This window comes from Vigna umbellata, chromosome 1 (genome assembly GCF_029865625.1).
Source record: "Vigna umbellata cultivar VRB3 chromosome 1, Vumbellata_1.0, whole genome shotgun sequence".
NCBI lineage: Eukaryota > Viridiplantae > Streptophyta > Magnoliopsida > Fabales > Fabaceae > Vigna > Vigna umbellata.
The window spans coordinates 27,564,238-27,576,806 of NC_142165.1; the positions used below are offsets into that span (position 1 = coordinate 27,564,238).

At 36.7% G+C, this 12,569-nt stretch overlaps 1 protein-coding gene and 1 pseudogene across 1 annotated transcript; both read left to right on the plus strand.

Annotated features, from left to right (window-relative positions):
* The first annotated feature begins 1,390 nt into the window (after window positions 1–1,390).
* Window positions 1,391–2,434, plus strand: LOC148205040 (uncharacterized; annotated as a pseudogene).
* Window positions 2,435–10,299: 7,865 nt separating this feature from the next.
* On the plus strand, window positions 10,300–11,341 carry LOC148205041 (uncharacterized). Its single transcript, XM_088100370.1, has 3 exons — window positions 10,300–10,484; window positions 10,602–10,653; window positions 10,793–11,341. Exons 1-3 carry the CDS (start codon window positions 10,300–10,302, stop codon window positions 11,339–11,341), a joined length of 786 nt encoding a protein of 261 aa, XP_087956496.1.
* Window positions 11,342–12,569: the final 1,228 nt, after the last annotated feature.

Sequence of the window (12,569 nt, forward strand, 5' to 3'; positions counted from 1 at the left end):
ATAGACATCATTCACATAGATGTTCACTTGTTTGGTATATATGGAAAAAGGATACAAGGTTTTTTTTAGAGAGTTTGAAGGCTTAGGGTTTTTGAGTGAGTTATTTTGAAAGTGAGAGAGATAGTATAGTGTTTGAGAGATTATGAGAAAATTAGAAGTTTTTATGGAAAATATGAGAGACTTGAAACCTAGGCTTTGGTTTTATATAGTGAAAAGGGTGGTTACTATTTGAGGGAATTGATTGTTTTTAGGAAACAATGATTAAGGGATCATAATTGGCATCAAATCACAATTAATGCATTTTGTACGGTTAGGTAGAGGTGGCAGGGATTTTCTCTTTAACTTAGGTGGTTCCTAAATGAATCATCTAGTTGAGCTCAATATTAAACATTGTTATACACACAATATGAGGTTTATTTAGACGATGTGTCTTAGACCATACGATTGATTATGACATGTCTAGAATATATGTTTATGATGTTTTGTACTATATGCTACATGTGAGCATTAGACACATTGAATTAGAACATTCCGTCAATAAGTTTCATCCAAAATATTTTTCAAATATTCAAATCTTTCTTCAACTAGAGGTTTTGTGAAAATATCAGCAAGTTGATCGTTAGTATATTACATAATTACAAGGCTTAAGAGAAAGTAAGAACAAGCTTGAAAATACATCTTCCACAAGAGTGGAAGTCCTTGAAGTCCTTCTTCTTCTTCTGTTCTCCAAGCCCAAGCTTAAGTTGATGCTCCCTGGATGGATCTCCATTAAATTCCCAAGATGGTTTCCATCATTTAGGCTGAAGCAATTAACACAACTTGCTATATTCAAAATAGAGTTTATATAAGACCCATCTTATGCAAAACTCCATATGAATTATAGAAGAATAGAAAACTCAATATCTTATGTTTGCTATTAAGACAAGATCGTCTAAGAGAGAGATTAGGATCATCTAAAACATATCTGGTTTTTAAGTTTAACAAACAACATTAAACAAAATAATCTTGAGTAATCAAATATCTAAAAATATAAAAGAGCATAAAAACAAAGAACAAAATTACAATCTCTTATGATTATAAAAGATAAAATGTCTAAACATTAGAAAATGGAGATCACAAAACCATCTAGTTATTGTTGGGATAAACTTAAATTTTAGGGTTTTATTAATAATTTTGTTTAAATCTTATTTTATTAGTTTTTGGTCTAATAATATTTAGGCTTAATACCTCTTTTTGTCCGTCTTTATAAGGGAAATGTTCAATTCCGTCCTACCTTTTTCAAAAAGTTCAATGTGATCCCAAGTTGTGTAAAAAGTGTCCAATTAAATCCTTTTTGGTCACGACGTTAAATATTTAACGATCCAGTTGACAACGTGGACTGATGTGTGCAATGTGGCTATTTAGCTTCGTAACGTGGCAGTTACAGTGTTTTTCAACATTGACTTCTTTAATTTTCAGCATTCACTACAAGAAATATGTTTATTACCGAAGGATTAATACCGACGGTCTTTTATCCTTCGGTAAGGCAGTGACAGTAGCGAAGGAATACGCCCTTCGGTAAAAGGTTCAATTGAGTGAAATGAGAATTTGGGATTTCGCTATCCCATTCTCCCAAATTCAGTATTGTGAAATCTTCTCCCTCCCAAAACCTCTCGCTTCTTCCCGCCTCGCCGCCGCACACCGTCTCCCTCCTCTTCGCCAAACCCCAACACCACCCCTCCCTCCTCTACGCCAAATGCAAACCCTCCGATGACATCGACACCTCCGACAACGTCAACCCATTGGAAGACATTGACTTCAACCCCCCGAAGCCTGCGGAGGGATTTGTCGCCCCTCCCTCCTTCAACGATGGCCCCCTCAAGACGGAGGACGAGATCGCTGCAGCCTACGAGGAGCTCTACGGCCCCACCTTCAGCGGCGTTTCCGTGCTCGAGAATGACGTCTTCGAAACGGACGCCCTGGTGAAGCAGGACACGGGGTTCGGGTCCAACACGAAGAAGGAGAAGGTCCGTGACGGGTTCGAAGATAGGGTGGTCCAGGTGAGAAGGGTGACGAAAGTTGTTAAGGGAGGGAAGCAGTTGTCGCCGTCGCCGCCGTTCAAAAGTCCGCCTCCAATGCCAGGAGGAACATCGTGAAGGTGCCAATGACTAAGTACTCCACTTTTCCCCACAGGTACACACTCAGTTTTTTCTTAGAATGTTATAGTTCTTTTGCTTCCTTGTATCTTCTGGAATTGGAGACTGAGATTAAGATTGAGATTGAGTGTCAGTTTGCTTCTCTTGTATTCATCATGTTTCCCCTTGTTGGTTCATCCCAAGAGCACCAGAAAATTACAAGCAGCCCTTCACGAACCAAAGATAATAACCACATTAAGATAGGGTATTTCATCAAATTCCATATTCTGAACTTTTATTCAAGAAAATTAGCAGCATAATCTGTTCATGTTTCCCCTTGCCTAATTTCCAATCTTGCAAGTTAAATCCCTTGTTTATTAAATGTGAGTTCTGTCTCTGAAGCGAACTCTTTTTCTTCTGTGATTGGTTAAGATGAGTCCAAGACTTCAGTTTGAGATTACACTACATGGCTTTCTCTTATGGGCTTCAATGGGGTTCTTGATGTCTGTTGGTATACTTGCAATTAGACTATCAAACAAAGAGGAGAATTCAAGAAGGCATAGAATTGTGTTCTATGTTCATTCAATTTTACAGGCAAGTATATCTAAGTCCACATTACATCACAACTCTGATAACAGTTGAAAAACTGTTATTTTTATGATTAAAATTGACACTAAAAGCAACCTTTACACTTAGAAACTAGCTTGAAATCATGCTTTTCTTCATATTTTTAGAAATAAGAAAGTTGGACAGGTTTATGCTTGATTTCAGTGTTTTTGTGCAGGTTTTAAGGTGAATTTGGTGAAAGAAGTGAAGAAGGAGAGAGATGAAATCAGAAAAGACATCAAAAAGTGCAAAAGGAGAAGCCGAAGTCACCGCTCAGGGGCAGTTTACCGCTGAGCGGCACTCAGGCACTCACGGGAGATCCGCTGAGGGGCAAAATGGCCGCTGAGGGGAGAAAACAAGACACGCACTTACCGCTGAGCGGTATTTTACCGCTGAGCGACACTTTAATGGGCTTGGACCTAATTTTTTGTAATTTACGAATGGTATTTAAGCTTTAGGGTTTCCTAGGGTTAGGTATCTTTGGCTGGAACGAAGCAAACACTCTCTCTTCCACCCCTTTGAAGGAGGATCTTGGATGCTGAGGCTTCCTCTTCACCTTTTTAGGGTTTATTCTTTCATTCTTTCATTGTAATTCATCTAGGTTCACCATGAATATGGTGAACTAAACTCTGTATGTTTGTTGGGGAATCAATGTAATCTTGTGAAGCTCTCATATATGGAATCTGCTTTTACATCTTTTAATTAAGACTTATGCTTTCTTTCATCATTAGTTAGGGTTTTTCCTCTTTGCTTAATGCTTGCATTGTTTAACTCATTCGATGCATGATTATTGGTTTTGTCGATACGGGCACGTACGGGGAAGTCTAGATCCAGGGAATTTCTCCCAATATGATATTGGTTGTCGTTAAGCTCCTGCACTTATGAACTGATCATTAGGAATGCTAGGAATTGTATGAACTCGTGATTAGGGAGAAGCCTTCTAGAAAGGTACTTTAGAGAGTGGCATTAACAATGATGATTTGAATGTTGAATTCCTAAAATATATGAGAGTGGATAAGATGAAATTGACCCCCAACAACATATTCATACATAAATTTCATTGAAAGTGTTTATCTTTTGCTTTTTGCCATTGATCAAAACTTCATGCATACATGTTTATTTTCTGTCTTGCATATTAAACTCCAAATATTTCTTCTTTAAGTCTTAGCTAATCAAGAAACCACATAACTAAACTAGGCCGTGAGTCCTTTGGGAAGAACGATACTTGGTCTTACCAAGTTTATTACTTGAACGATTCGGTCATACTTGCCGATTGAAAAACAAGTTTGTGACATCATATTTTGGTGTTCATAAATTTGTCCATCAAACTCCAAATCAAATGTAATAATTGATTGTTTCTACTGTAAGTTCTTTTACTTTAACTTGAAAAACAATGATCTACAAAATCATAGAACAAGAATTTACGGTAGTGAGAAAATAAGTGTTGTGGAAATGGCCAAAAGAGTTGTAAACAGTATTTTCAATATGGTCTATGTGCTTGTTGTAATAGTATTTTCAAAATATCTATCTACTTTTATCTTCACCTTGCTCAATTGAATGCATAATTAGTACTGTTAGTACATGTCTATATGAGTTGAAGGGGATATATAAATGAATTCAGAACTTGTTTGCCCTTTTTAACCTCTAACTTTAAATCCAATTCATTTGGAAAGCCTCTGGATCTGTTAATGGCCATATATTAGTTTTATAAGGTTAGTTGTAGCATTGATTTACTGTTAGACTCCGAATTTTAGTTCACTGTAACTCATTTTACATTTGATTGACTAAGTTCTATGGAAGTTAATAAAATTTCATTTGCTTGGTGTGAATGTATAATTATTGAAAAGATTGCTTTATTTTTTACTTGCATCTAAACTCTGTTGTACTCTATACAGCAGGATCATTCTAGACATAAACATGTATATGTATATATATATATATATATATATATATATATATATGTATTTGAATGGAATTATATCATGTTACAACATCTTGTTGGTAGTTTATGGTTAATGATTGAATCTTGATTGTCTAGGGTGTGATTATTTCACATACTTAAGAGTTTGATATGTGGCTCATTACTTTCTATGGATTTAAGTTGGTATGAATTACTAAGTATAACTTTCGGTCAAAGCAAAGATAGGTATGTTATGTTGATCACGTATAATATCTAAGCTAAGTTAATTGTATGGAATCAAGTTAACATATAATGAAAAGGATAAAGTAAGTGTTATGTTAAGCAAGCATAAGTATTATTGATATAAAAAGAATGTGCAAAAGCATGAGAAATGGTTTAATTAGGCATGAAAAATTGATATAACATTGAAGTAAATGATTTTTGCACTGCACTTATCTGTTTGCTAAATGGGAGTATGATCATAATTGTTGAATTGGAGTCAATATATGCAGAAAACCTTATTGTTTTAGTTATAAAACTCTGCAGAAAACCATGTTGTTTTAATTATAAAACTCTACAAAAAACATTTGCTGTCTTAGTTACAAAATTCTGCATAAAATTCTACATTGCTGTATTGCTGTAAAATTCTGCATAAAATTCTGCATTGCTGCATTGCTGTATTGCTGTATCGCTGTATTGCTGTAAAATTCTGCATTGCTGTAAAATTCTGCATAAAATTCTGCATTGCTGCATTGCTGTATTGCTGTAAATTCTGCATAAAATCTTTGCTGTTTTGGTGTAAAATTCTGGAAAAATACCTTACTATTTTGCTGTATAACCTGCATAAAAATCTGGTTGTTTTGATGGTATATTCTGCATAAAAATCCTTGGCTATTTGACCATGTGGGAAGAGCATGCATGTGGAAGGATTTCTTATTTTATTTCTGTAAGGTGTGGGTGATGTGTTTCTTATTTTATTTCATTTCTGTTGCATGTGTAAGGATTTCTTATGGTTAGGTTCAAAAAGACGAAAAACAGGGGAGTAGAGAATGGTGGCGATAGGAGGGAGTATACGAAAGAGAGAAATAGAAATGAGAGTTAGTTAGGTATTATGAGTTTTAATTGAAAGAAAGAAGAAGAAAGGCGTTCATAAACTAAGTTGAGGTTGCTTAAAGTATCCAATTTCCTTTCCACAATATACAAGATATTTTCCTATAGTAGTTGGTAAAGGCTGCTGATATTTTCCTATAGTAGTTGGTAAAACCAAATCATTTCGTCTGATGCACCTCTAGCTTTTGATTCTTCTACAAATGTTGCTATACTTGGAACTTAACCATTTCAACAAGATTTAAACATCAAAACAAACTTGTTTGAGCTGCTAATGGACACTAATTCAATGTAATTCAAAATCTAACTTTGCAACATTCAATTAAGTGTTGTGGTGCAGTTTCCAACTTAGAGACCTTATTCATTTGAGGTAGCATCTTTAGGAAGAGGAGCTGAAACAGAATATTGGTTGAATAGGGAACTTTCAGGCAGCTGTAAGTGCTAACTTTAGTGCAAAAATATACAACCTGTGAGTTTTTTTTTTTATTCATGTCATCCATAATGAATTTCCTACCATTCCAGCTCTGCATTATTGAACTTGATCATGCTTGACTATTGAGGTTGAATTTTAATTATTTGTTATGATTGGTGTTTTTGCTTCTGGTTCAAACATTCCTGTAGACATAGTGAAGGCAACACGTGAATGTAAACAAGGTATAACAACAACCCAACCTTTTAACATTTAAGTACAGCCAATTTCATTGCACCAATTCATGATGTAAGAAGGTAATATACCTATGTTGATGTTGGTTTTGGTTCTCTTCAAGTTGCAGTAGTAAAATACATAATCCAGATTGAGGTTTATATCTCTTAATTTTATTGTATAATATCTCTTAATTTTCAATCATATATTTAACACTCTAGCATCACATTCTGCAGCAGTCCAACGCCCTGTTTTTTTTTTCGCCCTTCGGAAATTACCGAAGGCTTTTGCCCTTCGATAATTACCGAGGGCCAAAAGCCTTCGGTAATTACCGAAGGCTTTTGGCCCTCGGTAATTACCGAAGGGCGAAAGCCCTCGGTAAATGTTAGCGACAAGGGATTTACCGAGGGCTCTTTGGCCGTCGATAAGCCTTCGGTAGTTACCTTTTACCGACGGTTTTGGGCTGTTTCCGAGGGCTTCTGGCCTTCGGGAATGCCCTTCTTTTTTGTAGTGATTTCTCTCTCCCAAGCCTGGGGATATGTGGTGGTTGTAGCACTCCACATCAGATTTTTTAATACCTGCCCACCAAACCTTTTCCTAAAGTTTGCATAGAGGTGCCTTAAACAGTATCTTTGTTCTGCCCGAGGCAAAAGCTCCTGGATAGCTAAGACTAACCCCTACACAATTAAATTTAGTAATAAAACTATATCCTATACAAAACCATTAACTAAAAATGAAAATAAGTTGCACATTATACCTTATGCTGGTCTGACATCCATGTGCACCCTCCACATACTTCACTGCCCCCGAGGTCTTCAATTAACAATTGCAAAAACCATGTCCAGCTGTCTTTGTTCTCCACTTCTACTACTGCATAGGCAAGGGATAGCATTTGATCGTTTGGGTCCCTACCAACAGCAGTCAGCAGCTCCCCCTTGTAAACACCTTTCAAAAAACATCCGTCTAAACATATAATGGGCCTACAACTTATGAAACTATCTTTACAAGCTTTGAGACAAACATACATTCTTTGAAAGATTGGGTCACCACTATGAGAGTCAACTTTAATTTGCACTATTGACCCTGGATTACACCTCAACAGCTCATGTCCATAGTCGTACACCCTTTTATATTGTTCTATGAAATCTCCTTCAACCTGTCTTGTGGCAATTAACTTTGCCCTTCTTGCCTTGGATATTGAAACATTTGTATTCCATTTTCTTAATGCTTTAGTACGAATATCATTGACCTTTAAACTAGGATTCTCAACTAAAGATCTATCTATTTCCTGACTTAACCACTTAGCATTCATCAGTTTAATATTAAGTTGTCTACTACAACTATGAGTATCAATTATCTTCCTCAATTGCCAAATTTTTCGTGATGGCAAATAACCACAATAAGCTAGCCATGGGCACTTACCTTGGCCACCCATACATGTCACCCTCACCCTACGGTTATCATTTTTTATAAATTTTAGATCCCTCCCAACATGAACAACATACCTTCTAATAGCATCCTTAAACTCTTCCCTGTCAGTAAAAATAGTGCCCACTTCCCACTTGTAATCTGCCATGGACTTCTGCTTTGCATATTTTGAGAAAGGACCTACATATATTGTATCATCAATGTCATCCTCCTCACTTGCACTATTTTCAGGAGTTAAAAGCTTATCAGACTCCCAATCATCATCTGACAAACCCCTACATTGTTGGGTTTCTTTTTCACTGTCTTCATCATCCACGTATTCATCACCACTCAGATCATCCATTCCTGCTGCATCATCACTGTTCACTTCCACTTCTTCTTCACTATCAACCTTCCCTCCATCCTGAATTTCCACGTCAACTACTTGTTCACTTTCGACCTCAATTTCAGCCTCATTATCCACTTCTAATGCTTCTTCACTTACATCCTCAACTTCATCCTCATTCTCAACCTCCACTGCAACCTCATCATCTTCTGCATCCTCATGCTCAACATCCTCATTATACACTGAATCCTCCTTCTCAACCTCCAATGCATCGTCATGCTCAACATCCAACCAATCCTCATTGTCAACATCCAGTAAATCCTCATTCTGAACCTCCAATCCTTCACTTACATTCTCAACATCCCGTGCATCCTCATTCTCAACATCCACTGCATACTCATTCTCAACCTCCACTGCACCCTTCACTACGTCTTCCATTCTTTCTTCACCACCCTCGACATGTGCTTCTCCTCCCACGCCACTATCCTAACCACTCTCTGCATGACCTTCACATAGCAAAAGAATCTCATTCTCATCATTTTCTAAGATAGTTGCTTCGTCCACCCCATGCACAACATACAAGTTCACTTTCCCCAAATACTTAGCTACATTCATCATGTTCATAGCTCCTTTATCATCATCAACCTTATGTAGAACATGTTGGACACTGTAATATAATTCTTCTACTTGCATGTAACCCATGTGGTTAAGTGAACCTAATACTCCAAAATAACACCATTTATCGGGGTCTACGTCCCACATAACTATCTCTTCGCCTATATAATTAAAGGGGACTTCTTTGATCAAGGTCCCACCATGGTGGACCACTACCCGAAACATGTCATCGGACATCCCTACTCGAACCCTGCAAATGCAAACAGGGGACCACTAATTTCAGTTAAAGTAAGACCTATGGGACCACTATCATGCATCAAAAGAAGACAACTTTTCACACAAAACAATTTCACCCATAGTTAAACCCCCTCAAACGCGACAACAATGAAAACATTTCGAAAAACCTCAAACACTTCAAATTATCAAATGTAAACTCTAACCTGATTTGATTTGCGGAATTGGATTTGCTCTGCAGATTTCACCTTCAAGATCACCCAATTTGGATTTGCAGGTCCTCCAAAATGCTTATCCCCAAATCGCGATTTCGAATACCCAAGCCCTAACTCATAAATTTTAATCACTGCCACTGCCACGTTCTCAGTTAATGAAAAACACTGTCACTGCCACGTTACGAAGGTAAATAGCCACGTTGCATACATCAGTCCACGCTGTCAACTGGATCGTTAAATATTTAACGTCGTGACCAAAAAGGATTTAATTGGACACTTTTTACACAACTTGGGACCACATTGAACTTTTTGAAAAAGGTAGGACGAAATTGAACATTTCCCTTATAAAGAGGGACAAAAAGAGGTATTAAGCCTAATATTTAATTTGATTTGATAGAGATAAAATAGGGATACGTAGTTATGATTTTCGGTTTATCTAGGTATAATATTATTTTATGATAGATTAAGCATATTTTATTTTTAAGATAGTTGATATTTTATTTTCATATTCTATTTTTATTCCGATAATATTGTAAGTGTCACGGCTATTTAAAGCCTTCAATTATCAATGAATAGTAAGACTCAATTTTAGGAAAATATCTGAGTGTGTGTATCGGAGATTTTCTTAACAGTGGTATCAGAGTTTTATGCTCTGACTACCGAGAGAGAGAAAAAGAGAGAGATGAGAGAGTCAAACACCGTGAGAGAAAAAGTAAGTGCTTGATTTTTTTTAGAGCGATGGAAAAGGTTGTAAATGGTATGAGTGTGCCACAATTGACGAGAAAAACCAATTATGATAATTGGTGCCTACAGATGAAGGCGTTATTGAGATCGCAAGACATTTTGGATATGATAAGACGGGGTACGTTGAACCTGATGAAGATGAACATCAGACGGTGGCACATATAACCGCGTTAAAGAAATCACGTGCAAGAGATGGGTCAACATTGTATTTCCTTTATAATGCAGTAGATGAGTCGGGATTCGAAAAAATAGCGAATGCTAAATCAGCAAAGGAAGCCTGAGAGATATTGGAGGTTGCGTATAAAGGTGACAATCGCGTTAGACAAGTCCGAATACAAGCTCTCAAAGGAGAGTTTGAACAGTTGAAGATGGAGTCCAAAAAGCATATAACCGAGTACATAACTCGGGTGGAGAAGGTGGCCAACCAACTCGGCAGGAATGGAGAACAAATGCTACTTAGCCGGGTTGTGGGAAAAATTTTGAGATCTCTTACAAAATATTTCGAAAGTATTGTGTGCGCCATCGAAGAATCGAAGACTTGTCGGTTCTCAGAGTGGATGAACTTGCTGGGTCATTAGAAGCCCATGAACAAAGGAGAAGGAGTTGAGATGATCAGGTTGAACCTGACGATCAAGCATTACAGGTAAAGTTTGACTCGAATAAAACTCAGATTACTCAGAGCCGAGGTCCTGTCGGCAGAGGGCGAGGTGGATGTGGCCGAGGTAATTTTGAGAATGATAGAGAAGAGCAAACCAGTCAACAGAATTGGCGTGACCAAGGATAAGGGAAAGGCCGAGGAGATCGGTCAGGAGTTGAGTGTTTTAAGTGTGGCAAGTATGACCACTATGCAAACGAGTGTAGATCAAGCAAGTGCTACAACTGTGGCAAGGCTGGCCATATTGCAAAGTATTGCAAGACCAAGATAAAGGGGAGACTAATCTTGTTACTGAAGATGTGGAAGAAGAGTGTAGAATTCTGTTAATGGCAAAGAGCTCGGGTGCAGTGGACATGGAGAGCCCAATCCCAACAATGGATAAAGTAATCTCGGTAAAGGATGCAACAATTGTGGAGAACGAAATCCTGGAGAAAGAACTCAAACAAAAAGATGAAGAGATTCAGCGGATAGGGAGGCTTCTAGATGAAGCTAATGAGATTATGAATAAACAAAGGGTTGAACTTGAGGAGCGGAAGATGGCAGATGTTGCACCATGCTTGAAATCAAAGACTGATGAGATTTCTACCAACTCAGTATGGTATCTAGATATTGGGGCAAGCAATCATATGTGTGGGAATGAGAAATTTTTTGATAAACTCACCAAGGTGGAGGCCAAATTTGTGTCTTTTGGATATTACTCCAAGGTGGCCGTGAAAGGGCGTGGAATAATTCGACATATACAGAAGAATGGATGAGTTGAAGAGATTAGGGATATTTACTATGTTCCGGACCTAAAGATCAATATTTTAAGCATGGGTCAGATAATTGAAAAAGGTAATTCAATTTTTATGAAGGACCTGGTACTCTATTTAAAGGATAAGCATGATCGTCTAGCAACCCAAGCAAAAGCGAAGAAGGACCGGTTGTATGAACTAGAGCTGAAAATCTTGGAGAGAAGATGTTTGAAGCAAAGTATGACTAGCAAGAGCTTGGATAACTCCAACTTAAATCTGATTGAAAGAAGCAAACCCGGTATGGGATGATGCACATGGAAAGCCGAATGAAGGAAGGAAGAATTTAAGTTTATGGTGGAGTTTGTTGGGATAAACTTAAATTTTAGGGTTTTATTAATAATTTTGTTTAAATCTTATTTTATTAGTTTTTGGGTCTAATAATATTTAATTTGATTTAATAGAGATAAAATAGAGATACATAGTTATGATTTTCGGTTTATCTAGGTACAATATTATTTTATGATAAATTAAGCAGACTTTATTTTTAAGATAGTTGATATTTTATTTTTAGATTTTAGTTTTATTCCCATAATATTGTAAGTGTCACGGATATTTAAAGCCTTCAATTATCAATGAATAGTAAGACTCAATTTTAGGAAAATATCTGAGTACGTGTATCGTGAGATTTTCTTAACATTTACCCACCTAGCATGAAAAGGATGTCACAAAGAAAAACATCTAAGATTAGAGCATCTATACGTCAAGCCTAATCAAGGTTACATCTAAAGCTACATAAAATGTTAAACGATAAAAGAGATAAGGTGAAAAATCATAAAAGCATAGAAGGAGTCTTCACATAATGTGCCAAAAAATATATAATTACAAAGCAATTAGCATAAGAAATGTCAAAGTAAAATTAACAAAACATGGAGCGTAAGAATCAATCAAGTAACACATGCCTTGCAACGAGTATTGTTCAAAGAAAATATGCATAAAATAAAAGAATACATCTTTACTCTAAAAGGATTAGCATTGCATAACAAATCGCTACTACAAAAAAAAGAATTTGCTAAGACAATATCAAGATCGTCTAACATCATCACATGGTTTAAGGATTAATAAATAAGACTATGAACTAAATAAATGATTAAAAAAGTATTACGTCTGCAAATCTCATATCGCTAAATAAAAAGGCTTTCGATGGAAGTAAAAGCTTTAGTAAATGGGCCAATACATGAACAAGCGCACT

Coding starts and splice junctions, on each gene's coding strand:
- LOC148205041 (XM_088100370.1), top strand. CDS start 10,300: ATGGAGTCCAAAAAGCATATAACCGAGTACATAACTCGGGTGGAGAAG. Junction 10,485..10,601: donor AAGACTTGTCGGTTCTCAGA/GTGGATGAACTT, acceptor AATAAAACTCAG/ATTACTCAGAGCCGAGGTCC. Junction 10,654..10,792: donor GCGAGGTGGATGTGGCCGAG/GTAATTTTGAGA, acceptor AAACGAGTGTAG/ATCAAGCAAGTGCTACAACT.